At 41.0% G+C, this 17,042-nt stretch overlaps 1 protein-coding gene across 2 annotated transcripts in view; it reads left to right on the plus strand.

The window, feature by feature from the left end:
* The window catches only part of BFAR (bifunctional apoptosis regulator), a 30,660-nt gene that overhangs the window by 2,772 nt on the left and 10,846 nt on the right, over positions 1–17,042 (plus strand). For both annotated transcript variants that reach the window (XM_077906702.1, XM_077906701.1), the window contains 4 exons: positions 9,073–9,409; positions 11,056–11,260; positions 12,361–12,530; positions 14,904–15,048. In XM_077906702.1, coding sequence (XP_077762828.1) covers positions 9,147–9,409; positions 11,056–11,260; positions 12,361–12,530; positions 14,904–15,048 — 783 coding nt within the window. In that variant the 5' untranslated portion in view covers positions 9,073–9,146. The remainder of the gene's footprint in view (positions 1–9,072; positions 9,410–11,055; positions 11,261–12,360; positions 12,531–14,903; positions 15,049–17,042) is intronic.

Here is a 17,042-nt window from a genome sequence, read left to right on the forward strand (position 1 = left end):
TTTGATTTTCATCTGCAAATGTCCAGAACCCATCTTTGTGCCAGCTACTTCAGGTACAATAATAGAACTCCATGGCTTGATACCTGATCTAAAAGAGCTCAGAATTTGATTAGAGAGGGAAAGACAACTCAAACTGATAACTGAAGTCTGCTTACTGACCAGTTTTTTCAATCACAAGTTACTGACATCTACAGCATTTAGTACAGGATAGGTCACTGAGTATATGCCACGTAACATAAACAAAATCAGTCTCGGAGAGCCAGAACAGCCTTCTGTGTGTTGTTCTGCCCAGTACCTCTCACGAGCAGTAAATCATGCCTCAAAGTTCAGGCAGCCAGTCAACCTCCTGTGAGTTAGCTAGCTACCTTTGCCCTGGTAATTTCTGACTCCTTCCAGAAAGAAAATCTGTTTGGATAAGAGTTGGTATGGTAAGAGCCCGGAAATGCTTCTCTTGTATTAATGAAAGCCAGTTTCTGCCACCTACAAGAAATACACATAATATTCTCTTTAATATGTGTGTGTGTGTGTGTGTGTGTGTGTGTATATATATTATATATATATATTCTCTTTTTATTGCTATTTCTTACCCTTGCCTTGCTTACATGTGGGCACATTTCTTTGTATCTCATAGTCACTAGAAGTGTGCAGTCATTCTTTGGACGTTTAAAATGTCTGTAGTAATTCTACTAGTGTATATAGTGGTGTCTCCAGAAGTAGGCCTGGGGTGGCAGAAATAGGCACCCCGTGTCTTTTTTTTTTTTTTTTTTTAAGGTTTGTTTGTTTAGTTATTTATTCATTTACGTAATCTCTGTTACTTAATCTCAGTGTGGGGCTCAAACTCATGACCCTGAGATTAAAAGTTGCATCTCTTCCTGCTGGGCCAGCCAGGTGCCCCTCTAACCCCTATTTCTATTGTGACTGCTTCTGCTTATTTATCTCATGGAACCCCATGCTCCCTAACAGCCACAAGCTGGAGTTCGTGTTCCAAAACGCAGTGTTCTCACATCCTAGTTTATTTTCTCCAGTTTGGACTTCGCAGCTTTCTAATAGCAGCATAAAGGAGCAAATTAGTCCTTCGAACCATTAGCTATTACTGATTATGTTATTGGGATAATATAGAGTTACGAGGTCACATTTTATTGAGACCATGATTCAGTACCTGACTCTGCCCTATATTAATGACGTCTCCATTTTCTCATCTGTAAAATGGAGTGAGAGTAATAATTATCTCATAGAGTTGCATTTCACATTATAAGGACTCAGTAAATATTAGCAATGGTCATTATTCTTTGTTGTCGTGTAATTTGTAATGACAAGGAATAAATAGCCTATTTAAAGGCCCATAGGAAGCCAAAGTTTCTGTATTCTTGCAGTGAAACATCTTTGCTAATTATGATTGAGATTATATTTTCAGGCTGGAATCCCAATAAATTAGTCTTCCAAAGGATTATTCCTAAAATGCTGGCATGTACTCTTGTCACAGTAAACATTTTGTTGAATAGAGGTAGAACTGTAATTCTATGCCAGTGAACAAAGCACTTTGAAGATTATGACTTCTAAAGAGTTATCAGTCATTACATGACATCTTTATAAGCTAAGGTATAAAAATTCTCCACTGAGGGACACCTGGGTGGCTCAGCGGTTGAGCACTCGCCTTCAGCTCATGGCGTGATCCCGGAGTCCCACATAGAGTCCCACATCGGGCTCCCTGGAGGGAGCCTGCTTCTCCCTCTGCCTGTGTCTCTGCTTCTCTCTGTGTGTCTCTCATGAATAAATAAATAAATAATCTTTTAAAAAAATTCTCCACTTAAACTCATAATTAATGCATTCCTCTCTGATAAACTCAATGCAAATTATTGTATTAATTGCTCTTGGGGTTACTGAGGCATCGAACAGGTGATAGCAGTGCTGCAACCTCCTTCCAGAGAGTAGTCGGTTAGATGAACCCACAGATAAGTAGTTGATCAAGGCAAACAATTTTCCTTTCAAGGGAGCAGTAGCCAAGTTCCTTGCAAGTTCTTTAATCACACAGAATAATTGGGAGATTGTATCTCAGCCCTTTTTCTTCCTTCATAGATTTTTCAGATAACTATAGCATGTCAGTTAGGTATTTCTTTGGGGGAAACCTAGAAAAGGTTCCAGTGATAGAGATCTTGAAATTGCCCAAGTCATCAGACTGTGATAATTGTTACCTATCAGTTGTGCCAACAGACCAAACCCTATGAACGTTGAAGAAGAAATCAACTGTACAGTGTGTTCATGTTATATTTTACGTATTTGTGTTTTCCAAAGCTTTATGCCATTTCTGGACACTGAAATTTTAGAGATGGTATTTTCCTCAGGAAGTAAAAATCTCTCCAGGTGTTTTAAAAGTTACATTGGTGAGATATCAGAACAAATTGTTGATTATATGGCATGAGCATGAGAACCTTTGGGATTTCTCACTTACATGGTGGGAAAGTGTCAGACATATGGACCATGAAGTGGAAGAGGAGACCACATTTACTGAATGCTTCCTATGTGCTAGTGCTTACATGTGTCTCTTTAATGCTCATGTGAGGTAGGCGGTAGGAACCCCATTCCTTTCTATGTTAATGGGAGACTTGGCGAAAGTGACTAATTTGCCCACAGTCTCATGGCTAATAAACAGTGAAGCTGGGACTCAAAAACTGTCTGGTGATTGTAAAACTGAGGTGTACACACCATTGTTATATGGTGCAAATAAACATCGGAAAAAATTATACTGTTTCTCAGGGCCAGGAAGTAAATAACTCCAAAATATTAAAGCAGGTGTCGCAAAGGTCTATACTAAATATTTGATATATGGAAGAGCCCACAAACTCTCACTTAATTCATTTTGACCTGGGTCTCTGGATATAATAAGACTAAAGCCAACTTAGAATTTTTAGACTTGCTCTCAGATCCATCCAGAGCCTTTCACACATAGAACCTACTGAACATGGATATCTGGCCTCTGAAGGTAAAGGAGAATAGAAGCAGTAATTTAGAAAACTTTTTGGAAGACCTTATAGGCAATCACTTTCTCAGCAATGATTGTAAACAACCTGCCCGCAAATTAAGGGGCAGGAAAACTGTAAGCTGACACAACTAAAGCATGCTAGCCCAAGACCAGGTAACCCAAGAAGCATCATACACTCCTCAGTAGACTCTGAAGGCATCACCTAAGGGAGAGGTTAGGAAAACACAAATATTCACACAGATATGCCCGAGGTCAGACAGGAAACAGAAATGAGGAAAAGTGAGTGGGTGAGGACTAGCAAACCTGAGCGGGGCATGCCCTATCTGAAGGGTGTAGCTTCAGAGTTACCTAGCTCAAGCTGATTCTTGTCACTCCATATGACATCCTAGTCATGCCAGATCATCTGACTTATTTCAACAGAAGCCAGAAGTCTGGATTTTTATATGAAGTCAGATTTTTTTTCATTGAATTGCCGGTATTGAATTCAAGAGAAAGGGAGAGAAGAGGAGGAAAGAAAGAGAGGGTAGGGTAAGAAAGAGGAGCACCATGTGAAAGCCTGTCCAAAAGCCAGATGTCACCACGATAGACTTGGTGGCTGCCCATGCGGAGACTGTTCCAGGACACAGAGGGTGGAAGTTCACGACAGTAATATTGCATCACTGTGGAAAGGCTCACCAGGTAGCTCATTATAATAATCACTCTAGGAAGCAGAGGGATGTAGAGCATTAAAAACTCTTTATCCTGGGGGCACGTGGGTGGCTCAGTCGGTGAAGTGTCCTGCTCCTGATTTCAGCTCAGGTCATGGGATCGAGCCCTGCTTCAAGCTCTGTACTCAGCACAGAGTCGGCTTGAGATTCTCTCCCTCCCCCTCTCCCTCTGCCCCTCCCTCCCACTTGCACTATCTCACTCTCTCTAAAATAAATAAATTTTTGTTAAGTCTTTGTCCTGGGGCACATGGGTGGCTTAAGTGTCTGACTGTTGGTTCCAACTCAGGTCATAATGCTAGGGTTGTGAGATCAGCCCAGGTGAGGCTTTGCACTCAGCAGAGAGTCTGCTTGGGATTCTTTCCCTTTCCCTCTCCCTCTCCCCTGCATGTGTGAGTGCTCTCACTCTCTAAATAAAATGTTAAAAAAAAATTTTTTTTAAGTCTATCCTGGTGGATAAACAGTAGGGTTTTTTTTTAATATTTTATTTATTTGTTAATGAGAGAGACACAAGAGACAGAGACATAGGCAGAGGTAGAAGCAGGCTTTCTGCGAGGAGCCTGATGTGGGAGACGATCCCAGGACCTCAGGATCACGCCCTTAGCCAAAGGCAGATGCTCAACCAGTGAGCTACCCAGGCATCCCTACATGGTAGTTTTTAACTTCATTCGGGTAATCCTCTTTGAAAGCCTAACAAGTATAGATTTCCTTCAGGCAAGTGGTCATATTACACTCATATGAACAAACACAACTTTGGCATGTAATTTTGGGGCATGTCAAGAGACGTGCCAGATATCAGTTGAAGATGCAAATTTTGATTCAAGAAACCACAACACCTCAGAGTGACTCAGTCTCCAGAGGTTTGCTGTACTCTTCAATTCTGTGGTGGGCAACCTGTCATTTTAAACTCACCTCTGTTTGCAGTTTCACAGACTTTTCCAAACTCAGGCATTCTCCCTCCTTAGTTTTGAACTAGATAATTAACACTTGTCATTTCGTGTGAGGCTTAAACACAAACCAAAGTGTATCCACGTGAACCAGGGCACCAGGGGTGGAGAATGGAATTAGTCCGTCTGTGGTCCCCCCCACCCCCATCACCTACCAGTCCTCTCTGGGGCCTTTGAGAGGAAAAAAGGACAGGGGGCCACAGGGACATTCTAATGCGTACTTACTTGTGAAGGGACTCCTAAAGAGCCAGCAAACCCTCCCACGGCTCCTGCTGTGGGCTGAGTTTATAGAGAACATCTATAAACATCCTCGAGAACTGGTCTCCTCAAAGAGGCCTTTAATCATTGCCAGTGCAGGAGGATGTGTTGACCTGCTGTTTGGAACTTGAGTGTCTGAGCTACATTTTATCACTTAAGAGGTGCTTTCTTCCTCTGAAAGTGCTGCTTTCCCTCATGGAAATAACCCAAATGCAGCCAGACAGAAATAGAAGACATTAACTGACTTTGGTTAAGACGTGTATTCTTTCTCCCTTAGCTTTCACATTTTGGATTGAGGGTAACCTGAAGCTAGCAACATTCCTAAGATATAATCAAAGTCTGTGCTGTTTTTCAAGTTTGTTAAAGACAATTTTTTAAGACAAAGTTAGTGGCTACTTCAGCTTTTCAAAATACAACTTAAAAAGACATTTTAGATGCCAGCGTGCGGTTTGTTTTCTCCCATGAGAAAAAAAAAAAACAAACTTTCAGAGCCTGTAAGCTAGGAACCGCTTTTACCTCCTAGTTTTAAAAGGCTAATTGGTGAGAAATGACAATTTCTCAGTACATATTGTCAGTTCTCTGCAGATCACTTTGAAGGCCTCCTTGACCTCCTTCCAACTACAGTTTTGTATCTCCAGCTGCTCATTAGACACATCTATTTGGAAGTCATCATTACCTCAAACTCAACTTTTCCAAAACTCCACTTCTTTTTAAGATTGGCCCCATGCAGTCACAGTGACCCATTTCTATCACAAGTACCTTTCTTCTTCCCTAGCTCTGACACCTAGGCAGCATCTTTGATCATTCTTTCTCTCTAGTCACAAGAACCCATACATTATTTTCTTAATGTCTCTCAGATACATTGATGCCTTTATCACCTTTCATTCCTTTGCTCTTTTCATTTTTTGTTACCTTTGTCCCAGAGTGATAAACATTTTATTTCTAAGTTATCCTAGTCTTGCCCTCCTTCCTGAGGGATTTGTCATCCTCAAGCACAGCTTTGCTGATCTGATTGCCCCTGAAACGTTTATGTAGACCCACCTGTCACTAACTAGGCACAAAAGCCCCCTGTACCAGACCTGTCACTCTAGGGTCACTCACTGCTCCCCATGAAAAAACACTGACAAGCAGTGCCCACATCAGGCCCCTCTTTTCTGACCCCCTGCCCAGCCCTCATTGGAAGCCTTGGGATCTTTCCTCTGACACTGAATCCAGATGAGATCCTGAATGTACCTAAAGGGCCTGCACACTGCTCAGCTCATAGAATCTCAATAAATAGCAGTGGTTCAGGGCACCTGGGTGGCTCATTTGGTTAAGCGTCTGCCTTTGGTTCACATCCTGATCCCAGGGTCCTGGAATCAAGCCCTGTCTTGGGGTGGGGGGAGAGGGGGGCTGCTCAGCGGGGAGCCTGCCTCTCCCTCTGCCCCTCCCTACCCCTGCTCTTGTAAGAGCGCTGGCACTCTCTCTCAAATAAACAAAATATTTTTAAATGATGATAAGTAAGTAAATAAATAGCAGTGGTTCAACTATTGTTTCCTAGAATACTGTTCTCCTCGTGGTGGTTGTTTAACCAATATTAACCAGATAAAGGAACTACTTTATCAAAATGATTTATTTTTCTAAAATCCTGTATAAGATCTCCTATTTCCTTAGCAATTTGAAGAGACTGCCAAAAGGAAAACACTTAGGAATTTTTTTAATGTTCCTAAACATACAAATAATAAGCAAATAGAATTATCAGAAATGATTTAGAGATTGTCATTAAGAACATTTATATGAACTCTTCCAAACAACAGAGGTTTTTTGTTTTTCTTTTTTAAGATTTTATTTTTAAGTAACCCCTTTTACTCATCATGGGGCTCAAACTCATGACCCCAAGATCAAAAATCACATGCTTCTCTGACTGACCCAGCCAGGTGCCCCAGAAAAAACAATTTAGGCCTCTACAAAAGATTTCTCCCTTCTTTACTATTATTTATTATTGTGAATAACTGTGTTAATTTGATTTACTATATTTTAAATTTTTGTATCTTATGTTTATCTTTTAACTTTACATTTATCTTTGCCTAATTATCTTTTTAGTACTCATGAGGAATTTGTATTCTGCTTTCACACTGAGTTTAAAATTCAGTTGTGTTTATTCTTTGAGTTAAAAATCCCCCGCTGGTATTGGGCCAAAAGGAATGTGGGTTTTTTTTTGTTTTGTTTTTACAATTTTGTATATATATATTTTACAATTATTATAACATTATACATTTTCATTAAGAACAACTTGATAAATACAGAAAACCAAAAGAATTGCAACCCTTCCCACCCAACATACCCACAACCACTACAAATACTTCACAGTATTTTCTTCTAGTTTTTGTTCATAGATTTGCCTATTTATTTATTTATTTATGAAAAAGAGTTGTGAGAAGGAGTCAAGAAGGAGGGAGTGGGAAAGAGAAAGTACCTTAAACGGACTCTGTCCTGAGCGCCGGACTTCACCAGACTTGATCTCACAACCTGAGCCGAAATGAAGAGTCAGTAGCTCAACTGACTGAGCACTCAGGCGCCCCTAGATTTGCTTAAAATATAGTGCTTTCTATATAAGTGTCATACGTCACTCTGTAAAAGGTAATACAATTTGGGGCCCCTGGGTGGCTCTTGGTTTCCACTCAGGTCATGATCTCAGGGTCTTTAGATCCAGCCCCAGGTCAGGCTCCATGCACAGTACAGAATCTGTTGGAGTTTCTCTCTCCCCCTCCCTCTGCCCCTCCCCACTCTCCCTCTCTCTTTTCTAAAATAAATAAATCTTTAAAAATAAATAAAAGGTGATAAAATTCTCATGACTATATTTGGAAAGCAGGTAACTTGCTACCGTATATGGTTTACTTACCATGTGCTAGACTCTGTACAAGGCACTTCCGCTTGTATTCTCATGCTTAATTCTTAAAACCTCCCAGTGGGGATCAATGTATTACCACCCCTACTTAGACATGAGGAAGCTGAGTCCTCACGAAGTCCAGTCCCCGCAGCTCGTGAGTGGCAGAGCGAAAGAATGCAGGCAGCCCAGCCCTGACGCCTGTTTCTTAACCACTGTACCTGCAAAGTGGAAAACTTTGAGCCATTCTCTGCATGAGCACTATGGGTGATGAACAGTGATTGACATACTTTGTCTTCACAATAGCAAAGTGGAGAAACTTCCCAGCCAGCGCCTGCTTTGTCCTAATACCAGAAATGGTATGAAGAATCATTTCATTAGCTGCTGTTCACACCATACACTACATATATTTACACCATACACTCTCCTTGCCACTTTAACTGTCTCTGATCCTCACAAGAAGCTTTGAAGGTTTCTGTTCACCATCGTTACACAATTGAGAACACGGGATTCAGTAAGCTCAAATAACTGAAACATAGTCATGGAGTGCATGATTGATGAGAAGCTGGGATTTTAACTCCATGGTGTTCTGCACCATACTGCCTCTCTATAAAACAATCTCCTAAGACCCAGATAAAAATAAGAAGAGTGAGGTCCCTTGCTGTTTGCTTACTAGCAACATTAGTGTGTTTCTCTGGCACCAAACTGGCCAAATCCAGAGGGTGTGATGTGTGTTGGGTTGATTTGGGGGAAAGGGTAAATGGAGCCCCAGGGGAGTTTACCTGGCACAGGGCCCCTCTGAAAACAAGTTTCACTTACTTCCTGCCTGGTACTCTTTCTGTGAGAGTATCTAAAAGCACATGTTTATGAAATAATTACCTAACGGGAAGGCAGATTTGTTTGGATTTTTTTAAAAAAGGCATTATTTACATGAAGTACATCTGTTATTGCCAACTCCAGACATTTTACTGGCCCAAGAAGCTGTTTTGGTTTTGCTTTTGTTTTTAAATCATACACATGAAAAGACTTGAGAAATTGGGGAAACAGGCCAGAGAAATTATATTTTCCAAGTAAGTTAGTGCAAAAGAAAGATCTCGCATTCTCCACCACCCCAAGTCTATCAAGCTTTACATTGTTTTGCTTCCCTTAATTTTCAGAAATATGACAGAGCAGAAGGAAATTCAGTGAGGTTTATTGGTTTATGGAATGTGAATTTTTAGACATTAAATTGGTCACATTTAAAAATCAGCTTTGGTAGAATGGCAGTAATCTCAAACTGTGTGTCCTAGTTCTGTTGTCTTTTTTTTTTTTTTCTAGATTTAATGATGCTTTACAACAGTTTTCTAAGTCTGAAGTTTTCTGTGCCTGTGCATCCCAGAATTTGCTAAGAGATGGAAGAGTCTCCGCAAAACGATCTGAACGCAGTGACCCATGACAACGATGACCCCCTCAAGAGCACCAGCCCTCAGATTTCTGTTAGTGAATTTTCTTGCCACTGCTGTTATGACATCCTGGTTAACCCCACCACCTTGAACTGTGGGCACAGCTTCTGCCGGCACTGCCTAGCTTTATGGTGGGCCTCTTCGAAGAAAACAGAGTGTCCGGAATGCAGAGAAAAATGGGAAGGTTTCCCCAAAGTCAATATTCTCCTCAGGTAAAGTTCAGTCCTTATCAGTAGCCCATAACAGCTGGCACAATGTGTTTTCTCTTCATGGGAGCAGCTAGGTTTGAGAAGGCCAGAGGTGCCGAGCTGCCCCCCACCATGGTCACATTCTAGATCTGCTGGCGTGTGTGAGGCAGGGAGCTCAAGGACTGCAGATCCAGACTCCCTTATGGGTGACCGTGATCTGTTTGTGATTTTCATAAAGGAGGAAAAGAAATTCTGGTTATCAAACCATTGCTTATAATCCTTTGTTGTATAACACTTTTTATTGATTTGTATCCACTGAGAACACCCCAGATCTAATAGAGAAAGTGATATAACTCCACAATTCTGTATAATTCCTTTTGATGCTGATTTTCATTCATCATCTTTGACTAATCTCTGTTCCAGTTTTTGTATCAATAGAGGTAGTTTCCCATGCATCGTCTCATACAACAAATGGTAAGACCTTTCAGGTAGTAGATTCTGTTCTGCTTCTGTTCATAATATTTATAATGTACTTGTGAGGTCTTTGAGACCTAGCTTTTCTTCTATTGCCTTGATACCTACAGAATACCAGAAAATTCCAGGAAGACATTAACCTAACATGCTTTTTCTATTCTTTTTTTTTTTTTTTTTAAGATTTTATTTATTCATGAGAGACATAGAGAGGCAGAGACCTAGCCAGAGGGAGAAGCAGGCTCCCCATGTGGAGCCCAATGCAGGACTAGATCCCAGGACCCAGGGATCACACCTGAGCCTAAGGCAGACGCTCAACCACTGAGCCACCCAGGCGTCCCTAACCTGCTCTTTTTCATCTGAGACACATTGACAAACTCTTTGCTCTTACCTGTCAGCCTTGTTAACCTAAAGGTCAATCTTATGTTGAAGGAAGATTCTCTGATTATGTGTAATTGAAAATGAAGAGAGCTCTATAGTAGGACCTAATGGTTTCCCTCTTACTACTCAACTCTACTTGCTTTCCTCTTTATGAATTAATTTTTAATAATATCAGCAATACATAGAAACCTTCATTTGTTTATCTTCTTTTTAAAAGATTGGAATTAGTATTGATAAAGTTAAAGACCCCTTTGACCTCTTCTTCCCCATCTTGCCATCTTTCCTTCCCTTTTCACCCAGTCATTTCAGCTATGAGTTAGCTATGATTTCCTTCAGATTTTTTTGTATATATTTTTTATTGGAGTTCAATTTATCAACATATAGCATAACACACAGTGTCCTTCAGATTTTTAAAAATACTTTCAAACATTATGTATCAATAGGAAATGCAAGTATTTCCTCACATCAGTTGTGCACTATCTACTCGGTTCTACAGTTTACTGTTTTCATTCAATGATACGTATGTCTTAAATTTATCCATCTTGATACAAGTGAAAGCAGTAAATTCATTTTTAGAACTATGTAGTATTCCATCATGTGAATAGACCATGTTTTATTTGACCGTTTCTCTAACAGTGGACATGTAAGTTGTTTCAGATTTTTTGCTGTCATCAACAGGGCCATAACTGACCTTCTTGTCTGTTCTTCAAAAGTGCTTGTATATTATTAAATATTGAATGTTAGTTTGATTTTGGCTTCTAAACATTATAAGTATATTTAGACAAACAACCATCTTGTGATTTTTTTCCTCTTCATAGGGATGCCATTGAAAAATTATTTCCTGATGCCATTAGAATGCGATTTGAAGACATTCAGCAGAATAATGACATAGTCCAGAGTCTCGCAGCCTTTCAGAAATATGGGAATGATCAAGTTCCTTTAGCTCCCAACACAGGCCGAGTGAATCCGCAGAGAGGCGGGGGATTCTTTTCTGGAGTGCTCACCGCTTTAACTGGTGTGGCAGTAAGTTTATCACTGTGTTTCTCTGCCCCCTTCCCTCCAGTTTCCACTGAAGTCAGTTCTGGTTTTTTGGTTTGTTTTTTTTTAAGTCCGTTCTGTTGAAATTGATGGCATACCTGCATGTGATGATTCACTGCATGCCTGGAGATCTGCTGGGTTGTATGATTTTTCCAGGATGCTACATACTCAAGTAGATAATGTGATATTCAGAACCCAGTTATTGTTAGCTTTATTCTGTTTCATGCTCTTCCTAACCTCTGCAATAGCCACCATTATTATTCCCATTCTATCTGTTTATTTCTTATTATTATTGTTATCATTATTTTTAATGTAAACTCCATGCCCAGCATGGGACTTGAACTCACAACCCCAAAATTAAGATCACATGCTTTACCGACTGAGCCAGCCAGGCGCCCCTATTATTCCCATTTTAAAGGTAAGAAGACAGATGCAGGAAGGTGTTAGAACTGGAATTCAAGACCATGTCCACCCTGATGGTCAAGTTTCAAGCCCAGCACTTTACTAACATCCCATGTAGAGACTGTTTTCTTTCTTTCTCTTTTTTTTTTCTTTAAAGATTTTATTTACTCATGAGAGACACAGAAGAGAAACAGAGACATAGAGGGAGAAGCAGGCTCCTCACAGGGAGCCCAATGTGGGACTTGATCCCCGGACCAGGATCACGCCCTGAGCTGAAGGCAGATGCTCAACCACTGAGGCACACAGGCATCCTGAGACTATTATTTTCTTTTCAGTTACATGCTATAACAATTTCAAGATTACAAATTTTCCAGCAAAAAAGGAACATAAGTCCATTAAATCAGCCAAGATGTTAGAGTCAAGGGTACATTGCCTCCAGATGCTCTGCAGTGAGTTCTGTTCCAGTCCCTGATCCCTTAGGGTGCCCCCACTGGCAATGAGAGGATCCCACTGAGACTTCTGCTGCCCAGCCCTCTATGGCAGTGGTGTTGCTATGCTTCCTTGCACCGGCTTGCCACCATTCCCTCCATCCTCAGCCTCTTCCTGCCCCTGCCCCACACTCACATATTGAGGAGCTGGCATCTCTGACCTTTCTGTGTGTTAAGAGCTTTCCCTTTGCCCAGGTGGTCCTGCTTGTGTATCACTGGAGCAGCAGGGAATCTGAGCATGACCTCCTGGTCCATAAGGCTGTGGCCAAATGGACAGCAGAAGAAGTGGTCCTCTGGCTGGAGCAGCTGGGCCCTTGGGCCTCTCTCTACAGAGACCGATTTTTAGCAGAAAGAGTCAATGGAAGGTAAGAAGCAAGGTCTTCTGACACTTTTTTTAAGCTGCTTTATTGAGATATAACCCACATACTATAAAATTCACCTGTTAAATTGTGCAGGCCATGATGTTTAATATAGTCACAGATGTGTGCAGCTATCACCACAGACTAGTAGTTTTAGAACATCTTCATCACCCCAAAAAGAAAGCTCTTACCTACCCTTTTACCATCAGCCCTCATGACCCCCTCATGACCCCTTCCCACTCCCGGCAGCCACCGTTTCACTTGCCCTCTCAATGGATTTGCCTGTTTATGATATCTGTTATGAATGGAATTGACCTTTTGGGTCTCGCTTTTTCACATCCCAGAACATTTTCAAGGCTCATCCAAATTGTCACGGGTGTCAGTGCTTCATTCATTTTTATGGCACAGTGATATTCCAGTTTGTGGCTGTGCCATATTTTATTTATGCATCCTTCCGTTGGTGGACGTTCTGGCTGACTGCATTTGGGGGCTGTTAGGAACAGTCCTGCTGTGATCCCCTGGCATACCAGCTTTTGTGTAGACCTGCATTTTCAGTACTCTCTTATACTCTCTTAGAGTGGAGTTGCTCAGTCATAAGTAACTCCTTAAGTTTACCTTTTTTTAGTAGCTGCCAAACTGTTTTCCAAAGCAGCTGAATCATTTTATGTTACTGACATTTTGTTTGTTGCTTCTTCATTATAAGAGGAACATATATTTGCTGGTTATTTAAAAATAAGAATGTAGAACTAGAGGGTGTTGGAAGTGAAATACCCTCATAATTCTACTCTTCAGAGAAAACCGCCATTGTCATCTTTCTGGACATTTTTCCAGGTTTTTTTACATGTTTATACGTAGATACATATAAATGTATGTTATTTATTTGTTTGTTTGAAAATACAATTATACTAAACAGACCTACGTTTATCTGTATGTGTATGTATATGCATATGTATGTGTATATATGCATATATACTGGAGTCTGTTTAATTCATCTCTACCAAAACAAATCTGAGTTGCTTCCTTTTTCCTATTCTAGGCAATTCCACGCAATGTAGTAGCAAATGCCCTAACACAAGGAACTCCTGAATCGAATTGTCAGGCCCTGGGGAGGCCTCCTTCTGCCTATCAACATATCCCCACGCCCTCTTCCAGAGCACTGTCCATCTTTCTTGGGGTCTTTCCTTCCTCGAAGAGAATGTGTAGGGATAGTACTTGGCATACCACGCAGTGCTTAGAGCAGCCACTGCCGCTGATCGACTTGTTCCAGACGGCTGTCTGCTCCCTGCCAGGTTGCCTGACTGCCGGCTTCCCACCCCAGTCATGTTTTCCCCCGGGACAGGAAAGCCAAATGCTCCCACTTGAATCATCTGGTTTTTGTAAGAATTAGTACCTCTTCCAAATTGTGGTTAAAATAATTTTTTTCTTCTCTACCTAGTTAATACATGTTTGCATAATTGCCTTCCTTCCAGAAGATAGATTTCTAGAACTGCAATTTCTGGGTCAAAGGAAATAAACCTTTACAACTTTTTTTTTTTTTTTTTTAAGATTTTATTTATTTATTCATGAGAGATACACAGAGAAAGAGAGAGAGAGAGAGAGGCAGAGACACAGGCAGAGGGAGAAGCAGGCTCCATGCAGGGAGCCGGACATGGGCCTCGATCCCGGGTCTCCAGGATCACGCCCTGGGCTGAAGGCAGGCGCTAAACCGCTAAGCCACCCAGAGATCCCCTAAACCTTTACAACTTTGATAAATATTTCCAAATTACCCACAAAAGGACATCAACTTACATTCCTCCACCAACACAGCAGGTTGTGTTCCTGCTGGCCTCCTTGCTGGTGCACAAGGATGTTTTTAGCGATGAATTATTGTTGAGGTGGAGTTGTTTTCAGATGAATGGATCAGACAAGGGATCTACAATTATTTTTCTTAAATTACTATCCTAAAACAGCTACTCTTAAAATTGTAACGTTTTATTGGATTTCTTTCCTTTTTTTTTTTCTGTACACATACATTTTGCAGTATGTGAAAGGTTAGACTGCATAGCTGGATGAACAGAGGTTAAGAGTAGAAGAGACCAGGGTGTGCCTTGGCTGAGCCACTTTATTTCTCCAAACCATTTTTTCAGCCACAGAATGGCCATCATGCCATCTGCTGGGCAGAATTGTTAAATGGATCAGTGATGACTCATGGAAGTAGTTTCCGAGTGTCATTGAGCATTCAGTTGTTTGCTGTTATTACTGTTAGTTCATATACTGAGTGTCGTACCTTACTCAAGCCTGAAGTACTTATGCTGATAGGATGCAATCCTCAGTGTAAAGTTTGCCTCCAGTATAAAATCTCAAAAGAAATCTCTTCCTACTGCTACCCCTCCCCCACAGGTTGCTTTTAACTCTGACAGAGGAAGAATTTTCAAGGGCGCCATATACCATAGAAAACAGCAGCCACAGAAGAGCCATCCTTCTGGAACTGGAGCGTGTCAAAGCACTAGGTGTGAAGCCCCCCCAAAATCTCTGGGAATATAAGGTGAACTCTTTTTTTTTTATTATTTTTATTTATTTATTTTTAGGATTTTATTTATTTATTCATGACAGACACACAGGGAGAGAGAGAGGCAGAGACACAGGCAGAGGGAGAAGCAGGCTCCATGCAGGGAGCCCGGTGTGGGACTTGATCCCAGGTCTCCAGGATCCGGCCCTGGGCTGAAGGCGGCGCAGAACTGCTGAGCCACCCAGGCTGCCCTCTTTGTTTTTTTAATTGAGAAAAATATAGAGAACAGCCTCTCCGTCATTTACATATCCACTCCTTGGGAAAACATCACAGACACAACCGAAGCCCCCAGCTCCCCACTCTTTCCAGAGGTACCATGCTCCTACAGCAGAGCTGGGGGGCCCCACCGGCCATGTTTCCCTACTTATATTATGCCTGTGCATACACACACACTAGGAGCATTCTTTTACAAATCCTCAACCTTAACAGAGGAAGCATGAACTGAGAGCATGTCCTTCCGCAAGTAGCCTTTACCCCTCTGGCTCCAGTTCACTCATTTTCTCTTTTTGAGCATATGATAGTTGATGCATTGTCCTTTCAGTGAACACTGAGATTCTTTCCATTTTTTGCTACTGGAAACAGTGCTGCTGTGGAAATTCTTTGGAAGTTCTTATGCTTTCTAGTATATACTGAGGAACAAGATTACTAGGTCACAGGCAATACACATCTTCAGCTTTATGAAGTATTGATAAATTATTCTTCACTGTGACTGCACCACAGATAGGATTTAGCATATACTGTACTGTAAAATGAATATATTATTTTATAATAAAATATAAAATATTTATAATACAATATAAATTTTATAAATTTATAATAAAATATAAAATATCTAGAATATATACCGACTTACATATCCTAAAAAGACAGCATGGAGAAAAATAATTACAAATGATCAATAAGCTCATGGGAAAAAAATGCTCAACCATAATTAGAGGAGTGCAAACTAAAATAAGCAAGTGCATTGTTTTCCCCTCTATGATCTTGTCCAGAATAAGAGCATCATAAGAGGAAAGAGAACTCATATGTTCTGTGGATCCTAAATATAGTGCAGTCTGCTCAGAGAACAGTTTATCAATACAGTTTATCAATAACTATTAACATTTAAGTCGTGCCTACCCCATGATCTACACTTTCACTTCTTTGCACTTGGAGCACAGGCAGCATGGTCTGGGGTTCAAGGGCAGGGCTGGCTGCACTCCTTGCTGGGCTTCTCTAGGGCACACTTGCTGTGGAACACCAGCAGGCACCCAGGCCTCGTGTGCCTGTCTCCTCCTCGGTAAGTGACTTCATAAAGTCACAGTACAAACTAAACTTTGAGCCCCCATGTCATTAAATGAGACATTCACCACAGTATCGTTGGTAATAGCAGCACATGGAAAACCAGCTAAGTGCCCATCATTTGAACAGGTTAAATAAATAGGGTGCCACCCAGATGTGTACAGACGAAGGTAGAAGGTGGTGACTCTGTGACTCTGGGTGTGCCAGTAAGGAAGGCAGTTGTACTGTTCACTGAAAATAAAAGCGCATTGGAAAATACACACATTTGTATGTATCTGTATGTTTGCCATATGTGTGGAATATATGTAGAAGGATACACAGACTGTTGTTAATGTTTTCATCTGGGGATTGAGACTTGGACAGAAGGGAGATTTATCAATACACTTGGGGGCCATTCGGAAAACATTGTGTTAACTATGTAGATGTATTTTAAAACTAAAATAACTCTAGTTTCAGAATTTTTGAAGAATAGGCATGGAGGTCGTCAGGTAGAAGGTTTGTTGTTGTTTCCATTATTGTTGGCCCTCTATTCAAAATCCGTAAAAGCAATCTTAATATGAACCAGAGCAAATGGGAACTTAATTCTGGACCCAGGGTAAAAGCAGGCAAATTTTATCAGGTGGCTCCTTCACATCTGAGCTGCCAGCCCCACCCTGAGGTTGGCCATGTGACAATTAGCCAATTAACCA

The sequence above is a fragment of the Canis aureus genome, chromosome 8 (genome assembly GCF_053574225.1).
Source record: "Canis aureus isolate CA01 chromosome 8, VMU_Caureus_v.1.0, whole genome shotgun sequence".
In the NCBI taxonomy this organism is placed as follows: Eukaryota; Metazoa; Chordata; class Mammalia; order Carnivora; family Canidae; genus Canis; species Canis aureus.